The following is a 21,874-nucleotide window of genomic DNA, read 5'->3' as shown; positions in this document are numbered from 1 at the left end:
ATAAGCTTCTCGACAATCAGAGGGCCAAGTTGGTATATTTAGCCGACGAGCCTCGACTGGTCTCTTGCATGGATCGTTTTGATGTGCCCAATTGGAAAGAGATGATGTCCATAAATCTGCGACTGATGCCTCGAGACCCCAAGATTCTCCAATGTCAAAGATAGACAAGGTCGGATATTATTTATGCGGCCGAGTCATTTTCCTTAGGCTGCGGGATATCTCCCCCGACTTTATCAGCCACCCCGCGGTTTCGGGCCTGCGGGGGAGCGTTGAAAGCCGGGCCGGCCAACCAGCAGCGACTGGGAGTCCGCTATTGGCATGACGTGTTGGGGTCCGCAGTGAAAGCGACTGGGGTTAGAAGGTTAACTTTTGGCAAGGCAAGGATAAGGAAACCGATGTCTCCAATGAGAAGGGGTCGTGTAATTCATGAAGAGACTTTTTTGAGCTTGTTCAGACATCATATGATTGTTTGTCTTTTTTACATTCACTGTTACATACCCAGGTTGGGACTGAAAACGCAGCCTGTCAATCATCTCTTAGCACTGACGTTCTTGTGGATTTTGAGCATTGAAAGGAATGAGCTGTTTGAACCCGCAACCTCTTGGCGCTCGTCCTGATAAGATAGAAGCGAAGAGGATGGACTGGGCAATAGAGAAAAGAAAGGACAGAATAACCCGAGTCCGAGAATATAAGACAGAGCATATTGAGGAGAGACCTGAAAGGGAGTCAGAGTCAGGGCCAAGGGAGAACAGTGCCCTCGGGGAGAAGCCCATTGCATTGTATTGCATTGCCAGTGCAAGTGGAAGTGGAAGTGGAAGTGGAAGTGAGCAAACCACAAACTCACCCCAAAGCCCAAACGGAAGGTGCACCCCGGACGGGAAGTCCCCTACTCCTTGCGCTTTCCACTCAAATTGCCAGGGATATTGTCTTTTGCCTGCGTGGATTGCCTGGATTCTTTGGAGAAAGAGGGGCCATGCCGATTTCCATTGTTTGAGCGTTTTAGCGGAGGGTGAATTCGAAGCTGCTGTTTCCTCAATCCCAACCCCCAGGCACACGTACCCAAGTCTCCACGACTTTTCTTCAACCTCATATCTTGGCTTTCTTACAAAGTTGATTTTGCCGGAGACAAATCAAACACCGATCTCTTCGCTTCCAACTCTTTCATCCCGCGGAATGTGATTCTTTGCTTATGATAGCGAATACACTTGAGAAGCTGCTGATCACTGTCGTTGCTTTCATCTTCAGTTCAACCTTGCATCACACTGAGTTATTGGCGGTTTGACAATATTCATCTCTGACGACTTGATTCACGAACTACTGCGATCACCTTCTCGGCATTCTTATTCGATCTGTTATCTCGTCCTTGGCTTCTACTTTATCTCATTTCTCAACAATACTGCAACAAAATACTGTTCCGTTGTCTATCGTCGATCCCCCAACGCCGTTCCTCCGTAGCTGCCGCTCCGGTTCAACTTTCGGATCACCCGGACATATGAGCGACAACTGCCACTTCCTCGATTTCTCAGGTGTCACAACTTACTCTCATTTCTGCGATCGGCCAAGCATATCAAGAGAATTTTAAGCTTAATTCTCGTCCAACTCACTTGCTTACTCCCATATTGGCCTTGTGAGATCCCGATCTCGGCATCATGCCTATCTCACCACTATGGGCTCTTATGCCCCGCGGCGACCATTCCTCATCGCCAGAGAGCGATGATTCTTCGTCTTCAGGCACCACGGGAAATGTATATCCCTCAGATTCATTTGCAGATGACCTGTTTCGCGATAAGTTCATGAGCATCGCCAAGGGAGGCTCCAATGGGGAGAAAATCATGCGTGGCTTTCTGATCGGTCTCGCCATTGGCCTAGTCGTCGCATGCTTTGTTTGCTGTTGGTACCCATGCTGTCGACCACGACTCCAAAATCAGCGTCGAAGACAACGAAGGCGCCGAGGACCCCCCGCAGCAGATGAAGAAGAAAATGCAGAAAGTCATGTACCTCCTCCTGCATAGCGTTGACCACAGCCGGATCACGGATATGGAGAGGGGGGGTTGGCGTCAGCGAGTTGACGTTATAACCGAAAGTAAAGCGGTGACCGTTTCACTCGTGACAACTTTCGAAAAACGATCTTGATTGAAGACAGCATGCAAGATCGATATGACACGATACGAATACACGAATAAGCGCAAGAAGACTATGCATAGAGTTGCGAACCATCAGCTTTGAACACATCACTCAGCACGCACGGGTTCATTCACAATGCAACCGATAGGTCAGATGAAAGTGTTGTATGGCCGCGGGCCCGAAGAAGAGCTTTGCACATAAGTACTGCAATTACTCCTGCCAGGTCAGGTTCAGGTTTCGTGTTGTTGGTCTGGCATGGGGGAGCCTGGGGAAGCGCGACGATAGCTACGCATAACCCGGGGACCTTTGCAATCGAGGGGAGAGGAAGAGGCCGAACATACTTAGATCATTAAAGGTGAACTATGGCATGAATTCCAGGAAGGCGCTCCAAAAAGGACATGGCATTGAATTTGCATTGGATACAGGGCGTTCAGGGACGATGTATGCATTTGGGACTGTTTAAAGGCTACACCACAGCCGGCGTGGATTAGCATGTGGAATTTTGGGCATCTCACGGCGCTTTCGCAGTCTGTTAGACAAAGAGAGGAGAGTAGAGAGTGTCAGTTCTCTACAATAACAAATCATACCCTGTATATTTAATAATGTGATACTTGCATACGCAATGGAATGAAATATCAAGTCCAAAGCTGACGCAAAGGACGAGGCTCAAACGATCTGCTTCTCATTGGACGCGCGTTTAAAGATGGATGAACATGCTTAATACTCTCAGCATCGCCCATTGGTAGAGTCGCCATTAGAAACCGATCCCTGAGACCAGTCATCGGACAGTCGCAATCCGATATATAAACGCGACAAGGTGCAGGACTGGAATAGTAACACTTGAGCGACACCAAGGTAAAGAATCTGCACAGCCTCTTTGAGTGCCTAATGTAGCAAGGGGATGCAATAAAACTTAGGACCTCTATCCTAGGTGACAAAAAGCCTTAGGTAAACTTAGGTAGATTTAGTAAAGTTTTAGAGGATCTTAGACTAAGTATTTTTAGCACCTCAGTTTAACGTCAGAAGTCTTCTTAACACCCCAAGGTGTAGTAGGTATCGGTTGTGGCGTTGGGCGGATTTGGTACGTCACTAATGCGAGACCGAGCACTCGTAGTTTCGATTAGCGAGTAACGAAGTAAATAGGTAAATAGGTAAATAATTCAAGCAAGTACAGAGTACATGAATGTTGTTTGTCTCTGTGCTATTCAAGAATAAGCCATTCCCTTAGATTTAAGCTGATTAACTGTTATCTGATTGCCTTTATACCCATTCATCAGCCAAGTCTTCAAAGTCCTTGTGACCCTTCCCGATCAGTCACAAGCTGTACTGTATGTAGCCTGTAGGTAGCTGCTTCAAGGCAGCCCCGCCTCCAAGTCTCAGCCTGCCGCGCAATTGTCTTGTCTGTCGGACTTTTCCTTGCAACTTCGTATAACTACCTCTCTTCCTCAAACTCCTTCTTGGACCATTCCTGAATCACAAGCGACTCACTTCTTACGACTTACACCCTCTTATACGTCTTGTGTTACACCCGACGGGTTACGACGTCATCCCACGTATTAGCTCTGCGACACCAAGTCAACAATCGCATTGAGCTCTAGACAACCAATACAGTTGGCAAGATGCTTGACGAAAACCTCCCGACATATCGCTTCAAGACCTCTTCAGAGAATCCACTCAATAATATTCTCTACTTCACACACAATGGATCAGACCCCGCGCCCGAGTACCTCATCAAGCGACCGTCGCCTTCCGAAGCCAATGGCCAATATGCGCTCGGCATATTCGACTCTCAGAACACATCTGTGATATACGCAGAGGTCGATGTCAAGCCTGACTGGGTAGCGCCCACTCTATCTGCTGCTGAAATCCGCGCGCAAAACGGAAACCCGCCGCCCAAGACACCTATCATCCCAGATACTTTTGCGGTTTCGTTGTACAACCCCGATCAGGCTATTCCCGTCAAGCAGCAACCAGGAAGTTGGGGAAAGACGGGTGCTTGGGAGTTTGAGCTTCCCGAGAGATCCTTCAAACTACCCAGTGCTAGCCAGATTGACCAGGAGGATCGTCCATCTCTGGCCGAGTTGGTCCCAAAGGCTGTGTTTCGCTGGAAACGTGATGGTCGTCTGAGCAAAGATATGACATGCTATATGACAGGACGAAATGTAGGTGGAAAAAAGAGCAAGGAACCCGATATTACGGTGGCATTTTTCCGTGCCAAGCACGACTCGACTTTGACCATCTATGAACCCAACATGGCCCGCGTTGAGATCGAAGATAGAAGGGGTCTTGAGATTGCTCTTCTTATGAGCGCCGAGGCCATCAAGGACCTGTATCTGAACCCCAGCCAGGATCCTTTCCACCTACAAACCTCATCTAATGGCCGGCGTCGCCAGAACTCTCGCCCAGCAGCAAGTTCCCCAGCAGGCCCAACAATGGCGGGTGCTCTTGATAACAACCGTCCATCGTCACCTCCTCGTGCACAAGCATCCCCACAACAGTCAAGCAACCAAGCTCAGCGAGAAGCCGAGGTCGAAGCGGAAACACGACGCTTACAAGCAATGGTCGCAGAAGAAGAGCGCAAAAGACGTGAGCATGAAGCGCAAGAGGAGGAGGAACGCAGGAGAATTCAGAAAATGCTCGAAACTGAGGAGCAAGAGCGTCGGAAGAGAGATGCTGAGGTCGATCAAGAAACAGAAAGGCTCCGTCGAGAATACGGCATGGCTGGGCAAGACTTTCAGAGTCCCACGAGCCCGGGTCACCCATCACCACCCTTACCTCCAAGACCGCAGTTTGCGTCAGGCGCATTGAACCCCCCAAACAACCTTCCCCAAAGACCTAACAGCGTTGGGCCAACACCGTATGGCGCTCCTCAGCCAAGTTTTGCTCCTCCTCCTTCGCAACCTCAGCCAGGCCCCAATGAGAACGGAAAGAAACGTCATGGTTTGGGTGGTCTACTGCAGGGTCCCTATGCTGGGCCAGCGGCAGCAAGTGTCAGTGGCTTCTTCAGCAGTCGAAAGGACGAAGAAAAGCGGAAGAAGGTTCAGAAGAAGCGAAGCGTGCACTTTTAAGCTTGAGGTCAGAAGAAACTGTGTAGTGGCTTTATGCATCATGGATGGAGTTTTAAGGGATAGGCGCGCAACCCATGAGGGATATACCATAGATCTAGGATAGCATTATTAATGAGAAATGATTTCTTGTTAACTTCATTCTATAGCTATGCTTAGATTCTGCAAGGTTCGTTAGACTGTCCAGCAATACTCATACGTTGTTGAGCGACGATCTTTTTACTTACTTCATATCAACCTACAGGAGCTATGTTTTATTTTATTAGAGCCAGGCGACACAGTGATATTGTGTCTCAATGACAGAAGTAACCTTAGCACGGGCGGTACTTGAGCAGTAAGGAGGTGTAGTTGCGAAACCAGAAATCAGCCAGTCACTTCGTTGTCGACGCCATCGTATCTAACCCATGTAGCCTTGCTATATCCCATAGACAATGTTTTATCTAGTTCCGGCCGAAGATGTAAACCCCCCATTTGGATTTTTCTAGTGAGTTTCCGCCCATTTCTTAAACCAATCTAGTGCTTCAGGGTTTGCAACGCTGGCATTGGTCTTGACATTCATACCAGAAAGGATCTGTTTTACTGCGACCTCAATCCTGCGTTGAATGTTAGAATCACACATCCTACGTTTATTCCTCTAGAGGGTAGACTTACTTCTTTCCATTGCCAGTCTTGGGGACACCGCCTCCACACTCCTCCACGACGCCAGGTACATGTCTAGGACTCAACTCAGACTTGATCTTGGACTTGATCCTTAGGCGTAGGTCATCACTGAATTCATGTCCAGGTACCATCACCACAAAGAGACATACAGTCTCGTCTGAGTCTGTCTCCCGTCTACGTCCAACGCAAACTGCATCCTCGACTTCAGAAGCGAAAAAGCGTGTGAGAATGTTATAGATCTCGGCTGAGCCGAATCTCACCCCTGATGGCTTTAGCACACCATCCGATCGTCCAAGCATGACAAGACTGCCGGTTTCGGGGTCGGGAATCTTGACGAAATCTCCGTGGTGCCATACTGCACCCGCGACGCCGCAGATATTTTCGAACCTCTCAAAGTAAGCCGATTGATACTTGGCCTCGCCGCTGGGACCGAAAAAGGTCAGAGGCTGGCAAAGGAAAGGCTTGACGCAGACAAGATCACCGGGCTCATCGGCCTTGATGGGCTCGCCCGTGACAGAGTCAACAGCACGGATAGCCATACCAAGACCAGCGCATTGAATCTCACCAACGCGAACAGGGAGTAGTGGGCAAGGCGCTCCGAATAGTGAGATAATGTCTGTTCCACCGGTAATCGAGCCGAGGTTGATATGCTTGGGGAAAGCTTCATAGACAAACTTGAAGGTTGATGGGGGGAGAGGTGAAGCAGTGGAGTAAATAGCCTGCAGATTTGAAAGATCAATCGACTCGTCACGGATAGGATAAACGTTATTGGCCTCTAGTGCAGTCAGGTAGGCGGCTGAGGTACCGAAGTGGGTGACCTTGAGGTCAGAGAGGAGGCGTGGAAGTGAGAGATGACCATGGGGGCGGAAAGGGGAGCCAGAATAGACAATTATGGTAGAGCCAACGGCAAGAGCTCCGATGCTCCAGTGCCACATCATCCAGGAGGTAGTCGTATAGTAGAGCATTCGAGATGAGGAGTCGAGTGAGCAGTGAAGAAGATGCTCCTTCTTGTGCTGCAGAAGCGTACCTAAAGCTGTATGAACAATGGCTTTCGGGAGGCCAGTTGTGCCACTGGAGTACAGAACGTAGAGGGGATGAGCTGGAGGAAGCTGCTCGAACTTCAGGGGGTCTTCAGAAGCAGACTCGAGCATCTTGGCGTAATCAAGAGCCAATACCCCATGCTTTTCAAGCTCCTCAAGACCAAGTCCACCAGAGCTGATGTTGTTAATCACAACTACTCTCTCAAGGCCCCTGTCCTTCAACGCAGCCACAATCTCAGTCGTCTTTGCTACACTGGACCACTCCTTGCCGTTGTAGACTGTGCCGTTATCGGCAAATAGGACCTTGGGCGCAATCTGGTTCAGGCGGTCCAGGACAGCTGATACACCATTATCAGGACTTATACCAGTCCAAATGGCGCCGACTGAGGCGGCAGCAAGCATAGCAACCAGCGCTTCAACATGGTTTGAGACGAAACCCGCAACAACATCATTAGGCTTAAGACCAGCTGCACGCAGGGCATTAGAACAACGACGGACTGCCTCACGCAGCTCGGCCCATGAAGTAGTCACTGTGGAGTTTGGCAACTCGGTAACAGTGATAACGGCTGGAGCAGTGGGCTCGGGAAGTGGAGAGGTCGCGGGAAAGAGGAGGTTCTCGGCGAAGTTAAGACGTGAGCCCGAGAAGAAGTCTGGTCGGGGATACATGGGAGCATTTTTAGGGAGGACCTGTAGAGGTGCTTAGTTGAGTTCTGGAGTTGTTGAGTTCATCTCAAGCCTGGTGAGCCTCTCACTTGAGACGCCCTTATCATAACTAACATGGCTTCATACCTCTTTAAAGGGCTCTGATGCTGTAACACCAGCAAAATGCCAAACCTCCTCCCAGAACTGAGAAACTTCATCGATAGACCACTTGTATAGTGCTGGGTAACCATCGAGACTTAAACCATGCTTCTTGTTCACATGCTCAAGAAACTTCCACATGTGAGTGGACTTTGGGTCCGAATGCCTCCAGAGGACATTATCATCAGAAGGAGGTGCCGCAGCAGAAGGTGTAAGTTTGTCAATCGACATGACGGGCATTGGAACGAAAAATAAGTGAGACTGAAAGGTCAATCGAGCCCTCGGAAAGACGACTGTTAGGGAATAGTGACGGTTCCGAGGAGTTGAGATGCCAATGAGACGATGGCGTGTAGGAGAGACGGAGTGGTTTATGGGAGCCAAGATGAAGCAAGAGAGATACTGTTTAATTGTTGAGAAGACTGTATTCTTATCCCAACGCTACGGACTTGGGATTCCGTGTTTCCAGCACAGCTCGGAATCTTTCTCTAATGGCCCAACCGCTGAAAGCCGTCCCCTCCCGTTCTCGGCTCCCCGCCATCGAGTCCCGTCTCTTACGGAGTCTTACCCTACCCCGAAGTGGCTGTGGTGGGGGAGGCTGAGGCCATGATGTGTGGCTTGTCTCAAGCTGAGGATCCAAGGGGTTTCGTTTCCATCATGACAACTATTGATGGACTCTGATAACCTGAATGGTATTGTAATTGCCCAGGAGACTTGCGAAATTAGTATGTCTTGAGCTGTGAGTTGTCACTTTTATTCGTAGATGACCACTGTCATTGTCGAGCTAAACGAGATGCCATCACTTCAAATAAAAGGAGAGCACGTTGCGGTATCTTCAGAAGAAGAATCAACGGTGACTCAAAAGCAAATAACGGATACGCAACATAACGTGATTGTCAAAGCGCAAAGCAAAGCTGAATCAAAATCACGTTGCATGGCAGTTTGGCGAGATTAGGTAGTGAGTGCATTGTTGGTTGCCTCGGTACGGTCTAAGCTTAGCTGCCAGACTGTAGCTAAGGTAGTAGGGAGGACTCGGCATAGTCGATCGTCCCGAACCGCCTTGAATCCGAGATGATCAGGCCTCGATAGTCTCCTCAGCGCCTGTTCCAAGAATGTTGACTTCGCATGGTATGACTGAGTGACCAGAAGGTAGTAGACCATGATAAGATGGGAAGTGGTGGTACGATACTTGATATCTCGAGCCTCCTCCACTCGAGAATGCGACAAGTCAATCCGAATATCACGAAATGATCCTCACGGACCGTGTGCATTAGTCGCAGTTCTAGGCTGAAAAACAGCTGGCGGTGAAGGCCCTTGGGCATTGGAGGATCTTGTCCATCTTTGTTAACTACCTACTGTAGATGGATGGTATGCAGGGCTTTGCAGCATCTTTTATCTGGTCATTGATGTCGGTGTGCAACGACAACAAGCGCTAAAAAGTAATGCAATCCATCTAGACTCATGTCATCCGTACATACACAGCAAAGCACAGCATCGTTGGCTGCAAGTGTGTGCACTTGGCTGCAGTAGCTTGTTCTGGGGGAGAAATCCTAGCCCGCGTCTCCATATGATTCACCAACAGTTATCAAGGATGGAATACGGATACAAATTGACTACCTATCGAAGCGACCGGTCCGAAAGTTAAAACACGTCCAAAGACTTGATGTGCAATGAGACTCTTCCCGAACGAGGGAGCTTGAAGAAAAATGCCATCATCGTCGCCGGGTGCGGCGGAGATTTTGAGAGCTTGGGCACAGCGTGCCCCTGGATGATGACATCCAACTTCCTTTGGGTTTCATCATGACCAATGCTGTGTAAGAGCAGCAAGATCTGATGGTGGTGAGCCGCGGCACCCAAGGAGGGCCAAGAAAACTTAGGGCCGCTATCGTAAGTGACAAAAATGTTTGAGTAGGTTTGGGTGTATATTTAATAGACCTTAGACTCTATATTTCTGACACCTTGGTCCAATGTCAGAAGTTTTCTTGTTCCTTTGGGGCACACTTCAGACCTTTGAAAGTCTGTCATTCGCTACAGCAGGCAAGCGACAGAAATTTGGTGCGAGCCGAACTAGAAGAAAAAAAGTGGCGTTTGCTCTAAAAGACTCCCGTGTCTTCCCATTCGCAGGCCGGAGACCTCGGAGCCCAGGGGTTCGTCTTGAAAACAGAACCATTGGATCCTTTTTACAGGGACATCGATTAAGGAGAGGCAGCCAGAGATATGTTCTGATCGTTTTGTGTCTGCATCTGGGTAGGATTCGAGGTCAGGAGCTCAGTTGAACAGGCATGGTCAGCCTTTGAGGGGAACACGGCGTCATCATAGAGGATACGCGCCTCGCTTTTGAACTCTCAGTCATTGTAAAGTGTCTCTGGTTATCAACTCCTGTCAAGGAAGCGAGGCCTGGAAACGAAAAGGAGAACGAGACGAGACGAGAAGAGAAGGCAATACAATGCAAGTCCCCCCCGCCGGCTGGCCCCTTGAATTCCCTATTATCCTTGTGTCCGCTCCATTCCGCGGGTGCTTGCTCTGCTGTGCTGTGCTATGGAGACTGAACAGTTCCTTGTGCGTTTCTCGTACATCGTACATCGCATGCAGTGACACAGTCAGCAGCTCAGGTACATACATGTCAACAGATGCAAGGCTAAACTTGTTCTCGGCTCTGATTACACTCCGTCAAGTAACTGGTATCCTCCGTCGCTTAGAACCATCACCTTGAACTCAGGTACCCAGTACTACGGATAGTTGGTGCTGGTACCCGCTGTTTCCCGTGGAGCGGAAAACCTGGACTTTTCATTCCATGTTTTTCAATGCACATCCCGTTGTCCCGCTGACTCCGCAGTTCAGTTTTCTTCTTGCTTCTGTTCTCGTGGTGTGCTGTACGGTAGATCGGGTCGAATAATAACCAGTTGCTCCCTGCCTCTGTCAGCTCTCTCTTCTCTTTTCATTATCACTCTTGCTGCTTGTTAGGTCGTTGTTCTGCTTCGTCGTCCACTGGCAGACAGGCTTCGGCCGAGTGATCGAGAGAGTCCGCCGACTAATACCATTTATTCTAAGAAGCAAGTATTCATCTGCCAGCTAAACCCAAGGCTGGTTAATCACCTCTCGAGCATCAATTCGCCTTGTTGTTCTCGATCAGTACTCTTTAGCAGTATCGATCCCGCTTGACCGCCGTATCAAGTCATCGACACGACCAGTGCTCGATCATACGCCCTTGCGTTGCGGCCTGATCGATTTGAGCTTGGATCGATCTCTCAGGTTCTTCCTTGGAACGGCAACACTCGTCTCGGTAATTGAAATTGGAAGAGCAGCATAGCAATTGCTCTGTTGATGAATAGTGGCTGGGTAAGTGATCTTTCACATTACTGAAGAATCGATATCATTTTCTCTTCATCCATCATTATCATCTGCCTGGTGTTTCTTAAGCGATTCTTGGCTGGACCACGGCTGGCCCCGCTACTCGAGTTCAAGGGCCCACAGGCAATTTGCAGTGGGCGGATCTTCACTTTCCAAGTTTGATTCGACGCCACCTCCTGCGCCCCCCTGTGCCTCCTGGACCACGTACCACACCACCTACGGTACGCGCAGTATGTACCTACTGCACAGCGCTCCAATTCAACTTTAAACCCAATGGTCACCTCTTTTTATTAATTTCATAATTCTTCCTCATCAACATCTGTTGTACCGTGTATCAGCCCCAGCTCAACTCAACAACATCTTTGTCTCCATTGCTTGTGTTGCAGCTTGTTCTTGATCGCGGTGCACGTTGGTCTTGTTTTCTTTCCTGCTTCGCTTATCTTCATTCGCCCTGAACAGCAATTGGGTTCATCACAAACAAACCTCCTATCGGCAGAATATGATTTACGGCGAATCGCCTCGAATCGATTGTTAGGTTTCGCACATCCACTGACGCTCGCTCCTGGCCCTTAGATCCTCGACCTTCTGTCCTTCTGATTACAATTGGGTGCTCTACCCTCCTTCGACTATTCGCGACCTAGCCTCCCTTGCGTTCGCGCCTTCAACAATCCAACGCGCCTGTACCTATGCCAGGAGACATGCCCCGTCGGCTTAATCCTTTCTCATCCTCACCCTCCATGTCTCAACCCGTCAAGTCGGGCGAGAGGCGCCCCTCTACCTCAAAAGGCAACCGCATCACCAACTTCTTCTCCAGTAGCCCCAAGTCCACTGGTGCCCAGCAGGCCCTTGCCGCTGTACAGCAGAACCAAGCCGCTGCTACTGGATTCTCTCCTTCTCCCGGTCTGCCTACCATCTCTCTCTCAACCGCGAGCCCTGGCGATTCCAACAGCATCGATGCCTCAACAACCACTCTCTTCCAGCCTAAGTCGGCCGAGGAGATCGACCGTCAGAAGCGTGCCGACGCTCAGTTTGGCCCTCTCCTCCACCCAAGCCATCGCTACACCAGCCAGTCTCATGGAGAGCCTCTCCAGGCCCCTGTCGAGGATGAGCCTCCTTACTATTTCATTCTCACCACTTACATCAGCTACCTCATCCTGATCGTTCTGGGTCATATTCGCGACTTCTTTGGCAAGCGTTTCGGAAATCCCAAGCACTATCGCGCCCTCAAAGCCAGCAACGGCTATGCAGCTCTCAACAGCGATTTCGACAATTTCTATGTCAGACGTCTCAAGATGCGCCTGGATGATTGCTTCGCTCGCCCTACCACTGGCGTCCCCGGACGCTTCATCACACTCATGGACCGCAAGTCCGACGACTTCAACCGCACCTATCAATATACTGGCACCTACACTGAGACTCTCAACATGAGTTCGTACAACTATCTTGGTTTTGCCCAGTCTGAAGGTCCTTGTGCCGACGCTGTGGAAGCGTGCGTCAAGCAGTACGGAATCAGCTTCTGCAGCCCCCGTGGTGCTGCTGGTACTTCCGATCTTGCTCTTGAGGTCGAGCGTGAGGTTGCCGAATTTGTTGGCAAGCCCGCTTCTATGGTTTTCTCTATGGGTTATGTCACAAATTCGAGCTCCTTCCCCGCTCTTGTCTCCAAGGGTTGTCTGATCATTTCCGATGAACTCAACCACGCCTCCATCCGTGTTGGTGCTCGTCTTTCTGGTGCCGTTATTCAGAGCTTCAAGCACAATGATATGGCCGATCTGGAACGTGTTGTTCGCGAAGCTATTTCCCAAGGTCAACCCCGCACCCACCGTCCTTGGAAGAAGATTCTGGTCGTCGTCGAAGGTCTCTACTCTATGGAGGGTACCATGTGTGATCTCCCCGGTATTCTTGCTCTGAAGAACAAGTACAAGTTCTATCTGTTCGTTGATGAGGCTCACTCTGTCGGTGCTCTGGGCCCCCGCGGTCGTGGTGTTTGCGACTACTTTGGCATTGACCCCTCCGAAGTTGATATTCTTATGGGAACTCTGACAAAATCTTTTGGTGCCAACGGTGGTTACATCGCAGCCGAGAAACATATCATCGACAAGCTCAAGAGCTCCAACGCCGCTACTCAGTATGGCGAAACTCCTGCTCCTTGTGTGCTCATGCAAATTTTGGCTTCCCTGAAACTCATTACTGGCGAGCTGTGCCCTGGCCAAGGTGAGGAGCGTCTCCAGCGCATTGCCTTCAACTCTCGTTACCTTCGTCTTGGACTTAAGCGTCTTGGCCTTATTGTCTATGGCCACGATGACTCTCCTATCATTCCTGTCATGCTCTACCATCCTGCCAAGCTCCCTGCGTTCAGTCACGAGATGCTTCGACGAAAAATCTCCGTCGTCGTTGTTGGATATCCTGCGACCCCACTCATCAGCTCTCGTGCCCGTTTCTGTGTTTCTGCCGCCCACAACAAGGAGGATCTTGACCGTCTGTTGGCTGCCTGCGACGAAGTCGGTGACATCCTGCAGATCAAGTTCTCGACCGGTGTGGCAGGCGGACTGGAGCATCTTCCCGAGGGTGTTGACCCCAAGAACGAAAATGAATGGAGAAAGGAAAACAGAATCCCCCTTCAGGCCCCCCGTTGGAACCTGGAAGACGTTGTACAACACGGTGTCCAGGATTCAAAGATTCCCCTACGCTAATATCTCGGCCTCTTAATCAAATTTTGTTTCTGGTGTTTGATACATCTTTATAATCACTCATGTACTCGGAGGTCGTCTGAGTGGTGTTTGACGCTTTTCATAGATACATCCTGTGAAGGAATGCGACGTTGCACGACGTTTAATGCCCTGTTCTTCTTGGCGGCTAGCCATGCGGCTGTCGCCCTTTTGCCCCCAATTCTCATGCAAGTGGGGGGCTTTTTTTCTTCTTTTTTTGGAACGGAATAATGGAGTTGAAGGCGTGTTGAGGTAATGGGCCATGTTGGGAATAGGAATCATGAGCAAGACTCACTCTACCAACCTAAGTCTCAAGGCTTGGATGAGTATAGCATATAGAGTAATTGTTAGTCGGCAAATATAGATCTGAAGCAGTATAGATTTGCTTCAACTAATCAAAAAAAAAAAACGTATACATGAAGATCTCAATTCGTATGCTCGGTGAACATTGATAAACAGCTCCATATACTCATGGGTAACCAAGGCATGTTCTCTCAACTTTTATGAAAGCTATATTCGTTAAACTACCTGGGCTCGGAAGTTTGCTAATCTCCAAGGGGTCTATAGCATCATTACAAGGTCAATTCCCTCACTGTTGAACGGGAATGCTGGAGGCTCGGTCTCAAACGCAAAATGTTTCCTTAGAATACCTCGGACTGTCACTCGAGATGTGGCTTGAGTGAGCCTCCTAGCCATCCCATCCGTAAACTTGCATCTTGAATGGTTTCCCTGGTGTTGACGGCCCAATGGTGTTTGAAGGAGAGACAAACTGAGGTTGATTGAGTGGACCAGGAGGTCAATACATTTCAGTGAGTGACTTGCCAGGCTTAGATTGTGTTTTGTGTCAACGCCCAAGACTTTCCTAAACGCGCACTACAACTCAAGACAGAGAAGTCGTCCAAGAACGGCATTAACTTTGGATTGTTTGTTTACTGAAGAGGTATAGAAACCATCCAATGGCTGATTCAAGACGTGCATTGGAGGGTCGAATAATGGAATGGTTGGGCTGGTTAACGGGCTGCAGCAGCGGCAGCCAGGCTTGATACTTATTTAGTGGTGAGGGGCCCTGGCCGGGGTACCTACCGGGGGATGCTGTCAGTGGAGCGGGACGGGAGTCAAGCCGTGTTCTCAGTGGAGGACCAGCTTTCAAAGTCCCTCCCAGGCCGACCGCGAGGTCCACCAAGCGAACGGCCAGGTCATGAGATAGGTACGGAGTACATCTGTATAGGGCTCGGAGGGGCCTACGATGACCTGCTAGCTCAGGTACTGGGTACCTTAAGACAGCTGCCATTTCAATAGGCCGTAGGCGACTCGGAGTGGAGGACCTCCTCTTCCTTTCCACCCCCAAGCGCTTCCACGAGCGAGCGAGCGAGAGCACAGCACAGCACAACACAGCACAAGCAAGACCTGGACTGGGACTGGGACTGGGACTGGGATTAGGCCGGGGCCAGGACTAGGACCAAGAGCGAGCAAGACAAGACAAGACAAGACCTTAGACAAAGACACAAACACCCCGTCATCATCACCACCACCAGCCGCCTTCTTCTCCTCTGGCTACCTCCGACTCTTTCTATTTTCTAGGCTCTTTTCTATTGACGTTTCTACGGTATTTGTTCCCCTCGAGGCGTCTCGGCTTGGGTCTACTTATTCTCTTGGGATCGGCTCGGTTTTTCCCATTACATGCATACCTTTCCTCAGCCCATTCTATCTTCTAGTCTATTCGTCCACTCCATTTGTTCTTGCATTCAATCCACTCCAATCCAATCCAATCGTCCTCCAGGCTGCGCTCACTTCCTCGACCCTGACGTCTACCACCTCCTACTCCTGAGCATCGCTTCTCTTTTTATGACGTTCCGACCACGATTTGAATGAAAGACCTGGAAGCATTCGACCGACTGTCCTTCGCCAACGCTCGTCTTCTCTCTTTCTATCTGACGGTGCCCGATCAAGCGCATCTGTCTGTTTGCGGCATCACAACCACCACCACGGTCGCCCGAATTAGTCTTTCGTCTCAGCCCCCGCCTCCGTTGTTGGCGACTGTTCTTTCATAGTCTTCAGGATGATGAGCTTCGATGGTGGCACAGCTTACGCCGAGTCCGACGCCGACGACGAATACGAGCGAAGCATGGGCGACCACTCTCCTATCACTAACTCTGAACATTCCCCCATAGACTCCGAGCTCTCAACCTCTGCAGAGCATACTCCTACTACATACGGCCACCGCAGCAGCGCCGACCGTCTCCCAGAAACCATCATCACCGAATGGACCGTTGAGGAATGTGCTGATTTCATTGGCACCATTGGTCTTCAACAGTATGCCGATCGCTTTATAGGTGCGTCTTAACCCAAAGCATGCCATCTCATCTCCTCGACAGGTGGTGCTGCAGACATTGGAGGAATTATTGGGATAGCTAACATTTGATTACCTGCAGAAAACGAGATTGTTGGCGAGGCCCTGGTAGCGTTACAACATGACGATCTCAAGAGCATGGGCATTGCTAGCGTGGGACATCGTCTAACGATCCTCAAAAGCGTATATGATGTCAAAAAGGCTCAAGATGTCCCCATTGAGAGCGACCATTACCTACCCCTATGTACGTTATCTCCGTTTCCCCTCTCGGGTGGGCTGGCCTGATTCTAACATGTAACCCCTGCAGCCGCCGACGCCGAAGCGCAATATGCTACCGCAACTATCAAGGACATCAAACATCTCGTCGAACAATTCCGTCTCCGCGATGAACGCATGAACCTACTCGAACAGGATCTGCGACGAATGACAGAAGATTTCAGACGATTGCGAGAGGATATGCTCCCGGCCTTGCGCTTGGTCAAGGATGCGCAGCAACCATTGCCCAACCTGAGTGGTAACAGCCAGCAGGCCTACGGCTACGAAACAACCATATCGCCCCCCGCACCGACACCACCCCCAGGCTCGAGTCAATCTGGAAGCTCAGTCAAGCGACAATATTCTACCCGCAAGATTCTTATCGGAGCTACACCGAAGAATGCATCACCCACTCAATCTACGCACGAAAGGTCAATAGCGGAGACTGCGCTGGACCCCGCAAGTGCTGCAGAGCGAGCTGTCCTATCGTCTTCCCATCTTGCAGCTATGAACGGAGGTGGCCAGGGCTCGTCCTCCCCTTCGTATCCCTCACCCAACATACCCTCCCCGACATCTCCTCAGACCCACATGTCCGCTACGACCCTCGCCTCTCGATCCTACCGCAGTGAAGCACCGACACCCTCCACACGAACCACCTTCAACGACGAAGGTCACGCCAACGCAGTCTATGCCTCCCGCGAAAAGGCACCGCAAGGGCCGCCCCGCCGACGAGAAACCCCTGTACCTGATACACCCAGTCAGAGCAATGCTTCAGTCGAGATCTTCAAGTCTTTCCGTGTCAGTATGGAAGATCCTTGCTACAAGGTTCTTCCTGCTGCACTAAAAAAGTACCAGATCAACGCTCCATGGGACCAGTATGCTCTCTATATTGTGTACGGTGATCAGGAACGTTGTCTGGGTCTTGAGGAGAAGCCATTGATTCTGTTTAAGCAACTGGACAAGGAGGGCAAGAAACCCATGTTTATGCTACGAAAGACAACAACAGCACCCTTAGATGGAGAGCCAGGAAGCGCAGGGCTGGGCAGCACCTCAAGAGGGGCTCCAACAGGCTACGATCCCCCAGGAGGCATCATCTAGACTCTACTCGGAATCGGTGCCTCGTGGTGGAGTTTCTCAACGACCCAAACACAGAGCATCGGACGGCGCCTACCGAAACCCGAGCCCATTCGAGTGGTGAGCACGAGACACATACTGTACGCCAGACATGCAGGGTCGGCACAAACCACCACCTACAAGGCCGCACGATGCTGGACCAAGGTCTAGAAGCGTTTCTTGGAAATGGGACAAGGCAAGAGTCGGCAAAGTCAACCCTGTAGAGGTGTCTGCATGACGTTTGGTGATGTTTGTTTCAGTGGGTCAGCGTTTCTGAGCTGAGGTGGTGAACCTGAAACACCAGCCATGGGCTATTATGGGGCAGAACGCCAGACAGTGCTCTGGCCTTCCCGCGTTTGTCTTGGGCTGAATCACATTATTGATAGATTCGGACACTAAGAGGGGGAGGCTTGTTTGAAGACCAGGGTTCAGAGAGTTGCAGGGCTGGGCAACTGAAGATTTCCGACCGGAGGGAGAGGAGAGCTTAGAGCAACTCGGTTCCTCGGCTGGTTCCACTCGAAGCTACCTACCTACATATTTGCTTTTGTCAAAGGGATGTTTGCTCATGGAGGCAGGACGTACGTACGTACGTTGCTGTGGAAGTGAACGATCAAGCCACGGACATGCATGCAATGCAGCCTTTGTTTTTCATCAAATTCATCATGGGGACATTGCGGGTTACGGCGTTTGAAAAGTCGACTAACGTTGGGTGTTATTCTGCAACAAGCGGCGGGAATGCTCATCGTCGTTCTATTTTTGGGGGGCTTGCATCTTAATTTCAGCGTAGCACAGCACAGCACAGCACGGTACAGAACAGAACAGAACATGGAGGAAGGGTTGGTAATGATGGGCGAGAAGCACGGGTTGGATCGGGTCATGTCAGGTCAGGTCAATGTACAAACAGTGTTAGGGTAAAGGAGCCAGAATCTTTGACAGTCGGATCTTGTGGACACTGCCTTGCATGAGAGCAGAGCTTATGCTGGCGGTTGATGAGAGTTGGACATGATGTTAGAGCTTTGTGACAACAGACAGACAGACAGACAGACTCTTGTGTGGAGCAGACCAAGAGTAATCTCTTTCAAGTTAAAGTTGAAGTTGATAGACAACGAGCATGTCTTTCTTTCATGGTCCCTCTTGCGAGCACATTTCTTATTCCAATATCAAGCCCTGGGCATAGGTAGTGGTAGGTTCTGGCTCCCACCTCACATACCATCGCCATTCCTCTGTAAGGTCTTCCCTCTGGCTCGCTTCAGCCTCTTCAACGAAGGCAGCCACCGCTTCCAATGGCACTCCCCTCCTCATGCATGTCTTGTCATCCCAGCTCGAATGCACGCCTACTAACGCCCCCGTCTTCCGATCAAACAATCCTGCACCGCTATGTCCCCAGTACGTCCAGCAGGTATGCTTAAGAGCGCCGATGTCACTGTTATCCTGCGGATCTTGGTTCTTATCCAGGCCACGAAAAGTGCCCTCGGTGAGAACGAGCAGGTCGTACCCTGTCTTTACACCACTGCGTTCAGCCTCGAAGTCTTCGGAGCCCGGATGGCCGATGCATAGCAGTTTAGCGTTGAACTTGGGAGGCGAGGTTGCGATACGGGCAAAGGGAAACGGCCGGCGAAGAAGTTCGGCTTTGTCGATCTGAAGTAAAGCGAGATCACGTATTGGATCCCAAGCTACCACTTTCGCTGTAACAACCTTCCCAGTGGGTGATAAGAGGACGTACGACGTATTAGCTGTGAGCTCAGAGGGCTCTTCTGCGACGCAGTGTGCACATGTGAGGAGGATACCATCGGGCGAGATGCAGACTGCAGTCCCAGCCTCTGACTGAGCAAAGACAAATGTTGCATCAAGTGTATGACATCCCTTTGGACTTGAGATGAAAGTTCGGAAGGCATCTCGGGGGATAGGAATGGTGTGAGAAGTCAGCCAGTTACGTTTGGAGATGAGGGCATCGTGTTGTTCTTTGGAGAGTCCGAGGCTGGATAAAGACGATATAGTTTCTATGTTTGGTTTGTGAGAGGAAGCGTCTGTTGTCTGATCCTTTCTTGAAGATGCTGTAGTTGAAGAGAGTGCCCGACTTGAACTTCTTGTTTGACGTGGCATATATGGTGATGAGCCGGTCAAATCAATAGTGTCAGGCATATTTTCTTTTTGGGCTCTGATTGCCTATAGAAGATTCACGATTTGAGTCAAGATATTCAGGGAGAAGTTGGACTTTCTATGATGAGAAAATGGACGAGTCCAACTCTACCTTGCCTTGGCCATATAAGTTGAGTGAGTGACTAACTAAGAACGTGCTGCTGCCTAATCATGAGAAGCATCAAGGAGTCAGCACAATCAAGCAATGTTCCGTTTACAGAAAGAATTCTACACAGAAGCTAAACTAATCTGACGTTCTTTTAGCATCCTTCAATAAGCGAGCGCGTGTATCCATTGATACCATGGGGCTTCTGGCTCAAGTTGCTTTGCCTTCCACTCATCCACAACTGTCGTATAGTCCTCTGGCCCATATGGATCTGTCATCTCAGCAAATATGCCATTCTTCCTATATATCGGTAGACCCAAGTCCTTGAGCAGCAGGTCCACATACGGAACAGCATCAAACACAAAGTCTGGAAAGCTGTGGCCAAAACCACCCGGGTATCTCCATTTTCCGAACCGACTATGAAGCACTGCCTCGTATTGGAATCGAGATACAAACTCTGGTGAAGGGTTCCGAGGGAGAGATGGAATCATATCATCGAAGAAGGCGTTCATCCATAGCGATTGGACATGGGAAACTATGGGGTTGCTGAAGTTGACTATCATCCCCACGAAAGCAATATCTCGGGTCTTGAGATACTGGCTTGACGGCGGGATGATGAAGTGATATAGCGTATACGGTGTCAGCTCTGTCGATGGCGTGATATCATCATTACTAGAGAGACCTTTGTCCTCTAGCAATGTATGATACTTGCTATTTTGCACCTTCTGTATGGGCTGGTCCTTTAGGCGAGGGAACTTGCTGAAGATCTCTTTATCGACTTGGTCCAGGAGTGATGCATAAGGGAACGAATCTTTTGAAGGCGTATGAGGCATCCCAATATCCTCAGTAATCCCTTCTGGTAGGAATCTGATAGGGGGAACATGTTTCCAACCCGTTGCACAGCACAGCACATCCGTATGTAATGTTGTGCTGTCAGACAGGTGCACTGTTTGCTTGCTCACCCGTTCGATATTAGCAATATGTATCTTGGCCAGCCCTTCCTTGACAACTTCGAAAAAGTCCTTCTCGTAGTTGAGAATTCCTATACTCGTCGCCACAAACATGGCATTAGACCAGGGCTTGAGCTTGGCCGTCTCCGGGTGAGAGTCGTATTTGTTGAGCGTAATAACGTCATTTCCAAGGATACTCCAGAACTTATCAACAATAGCTCTTCCAATGAATGTTCCATGGTAGAAGTTGCGAGTCTTGACGTAACCATCTGCTGCACCCCAACTGCACGGACTGAACCACGTTAACATTCTTATATGGGCGAGTTTCTCGAGCCACTTCTTGAGAGGCGTGACATAAGGAGGAGCATTCCAAGCAGGGCCATGGCCAGATTCTGTAGGAAGTCATTAAAGTCACTTGGCTGTGCCCTTTCGGTATTACTAACCTCGAATGACCCAGTCCACTCGAATGCCTTTGGTGGCATATAGATACACCATATCCCAAGCTGACTTTGTTCCTCCGAATACTGTCACTGATTTGGCTGTTTCATATGTGTCCTCATGATTGCGTAGGTCTTTTGCATGAAATATGGGAACTCCGAAGTCTTCCTGGCCTTGGAAGGTCGGTAGAAAGGGTTCTTAAGTGAGGCCCGTCGCGAGAACCAGTCTTCTAGCCTTGATCTTGATATGATCACCAACTTTGATGTCCCTTACCGTTAGAACCCAACCGCCGTTTTCTTGGTGCTCTGCCGTCTCGACTTTGTGCTCAAATCGGATCTTATCATATATATTAAAATGTCGAGCATACGTCTCCAGGTACCTGTGCACTATCTGGCCAGGAATATGCTGACCTGGCTTGACACCATAGGTTTCCGTGTCCATGGGGAAATCAGGGTACTGGTAGGTACCCAACATGTTGTTGGTTTTCAGGCCTGTATAGAGGCGATGTTTCGCCCAAGTGCCACCAAGCGTAGCAGCTGAATCCAAGACCGCCAGAGATTCTTCAGGGTGTAACTGATGGCGAGTCTTGGCCGCAGCCAGCCCAGCCCAACCTGATGCATGTAAGCTTGCGGTCTTTTTGCGAGTTCCTTGATGTCTCAATCGATTTGGAAGCCATTTTCTTACCTGCTCCAACAACTGCCACGTCCAGAGTTTCCATTGCCAACATGCTCTGGTCGGTTCACAACTGTTTTACAAGAGGCGATGGAGACAAATCAGCAA

The 21,874-nt window shown here is 49.9% G+C and overlaps 6 protein-coding genes across 6 annotated transcripts; 4 read left to right on the top strand and 2 right to left on the bottom strand.

The window, feature by feature from the left end:
- Positions 1-1,649: 1,649 nt before the first annotated feature.
- Positions 1,650-2,012, top strand: FSUBG_924 (uncharacterized protein; the record flags this gene model as incomplete). Its single annotated transcript, XM_036687731.1, has 1 exon — positions 1,650-2,012. The coding sequence occupies one exon, from the start codon at positions 1,650-1,652 to the stop codon at positions 2,010-2,012; it is 363 nt and encodes a 120-aa protein (XP_036543510.1).
- A 1,731-nt stretch (positions 2,013-3,743) lies between these two features.
- On the top strand, positions 3,744-5,192 carry FSUBG_923 (uncharacterized protein; the record flags this gene model as incomplete). Its single annotated transcript, XM_036687720.1, has 1 exon — positions 3,744-5,192. One exon carries the CDS (start codon positions 3,744-3,746, stop codon positions 5,190-5,192), a length of 1,449 nt encoding a protein of 482 aa, XP_036543509.1.
- Positions 5,193-5,670: 478 nt separating this feature from the next.
- On the bottom strand, positions 5,671-7,921 carry FSUBG_922 (acetoacetate ligase; the record flags this gene model as incomplete). Its single annotated transcript, XM_036687709.1, has 3 exons — positions 5,671-5,782; positions 5,841-7,576; positions 7,679-7,921. 3 exons carry the CDS (start codon positions 7,919-7,921, stop codon positions 5,671-5,673), a joined length of 2,091 nt encoding a protein of 696 aa, XP_036543508.1.
- A 3,854-nt stretch (positions 7,922-11,775) lies between these two features.
- Positions 11,776-13,728, top strand: FSUBG_921 (serine palmytoyltransferase subunit 2; the record flags this gene model as incomplete). Its single annotated transcript, XM_036687698.1, has 1 exon — positions 11,776-13,728. One exon carries the CDS (start codon positions 11,776-11,778, stop codon positions 13,726-13,728), a length of 1,953 nt encoding a protein of 650 aa, XP_036543507.1.
- Positions 13,729-15,802: 2,074 nt separating this feature from the next.
- FSUBG_920 (MAP kinase pathway-interacting Ubc2) lies at positions 15,803-17,446 on the top strand (the record flags this gene model as incomplete). Its single annotated transcript, XM_036687687.1, has 3 exons — positions 15,803-16,076; positions 16,176-16,337; positions 16,401-17,446. The coding sequence occupies 3 exons, from the start codon at positions 15,803-15,805 to the stop codon at positions 17,444-17,446; spliced, it is 1,482 nt and encodes a 493-aa protein (XP_036543506.1).
- Positions 17,447-18,610: 1,164 nt separating this feature from the next.
- On the bottom strand, positions 18,611-21,812 carry FSUBG_919 (dimethylaniline monooxygenase; the record flags this gene model as incomplete). Its single annotated transcript, XM_036687675.1, has 5 exons — positions 18,611-19,439; positions 19,902-21,048; positions 21,100-21,267; positions 21,505-21,705; positions 21,779-21,812. 5 exons carry the CDS (start codon positions 21,810-21,812, stop codon positions 18,611-18,613), a joined length of 2,379 nt encoding a protein of 792 aa, XP_036543505.1.
- Between the last annotated feature and the right edge of the window lie 62 nt (positions 21,813-21,874).

This window comes from Fusarium subglutinans, assembly GCF_013396075.1.
Source record: "Fusarium subglutinans strain NRRL 66333 chromosome Unknown NRRL66333_c0000004, whole genome shotgun sequence".
Lineage (NCBI taxonomy): Eukaryota > Fungi > Ascomycota > Sordariomycetes > Hypocreales > Nectriaceae > Fusarium > Fusarium subglutinans.
Note: the sequence above shows the minus strand (reverse complement) of the source record. Positions and strands in the feature narration are given on the sequence as shown.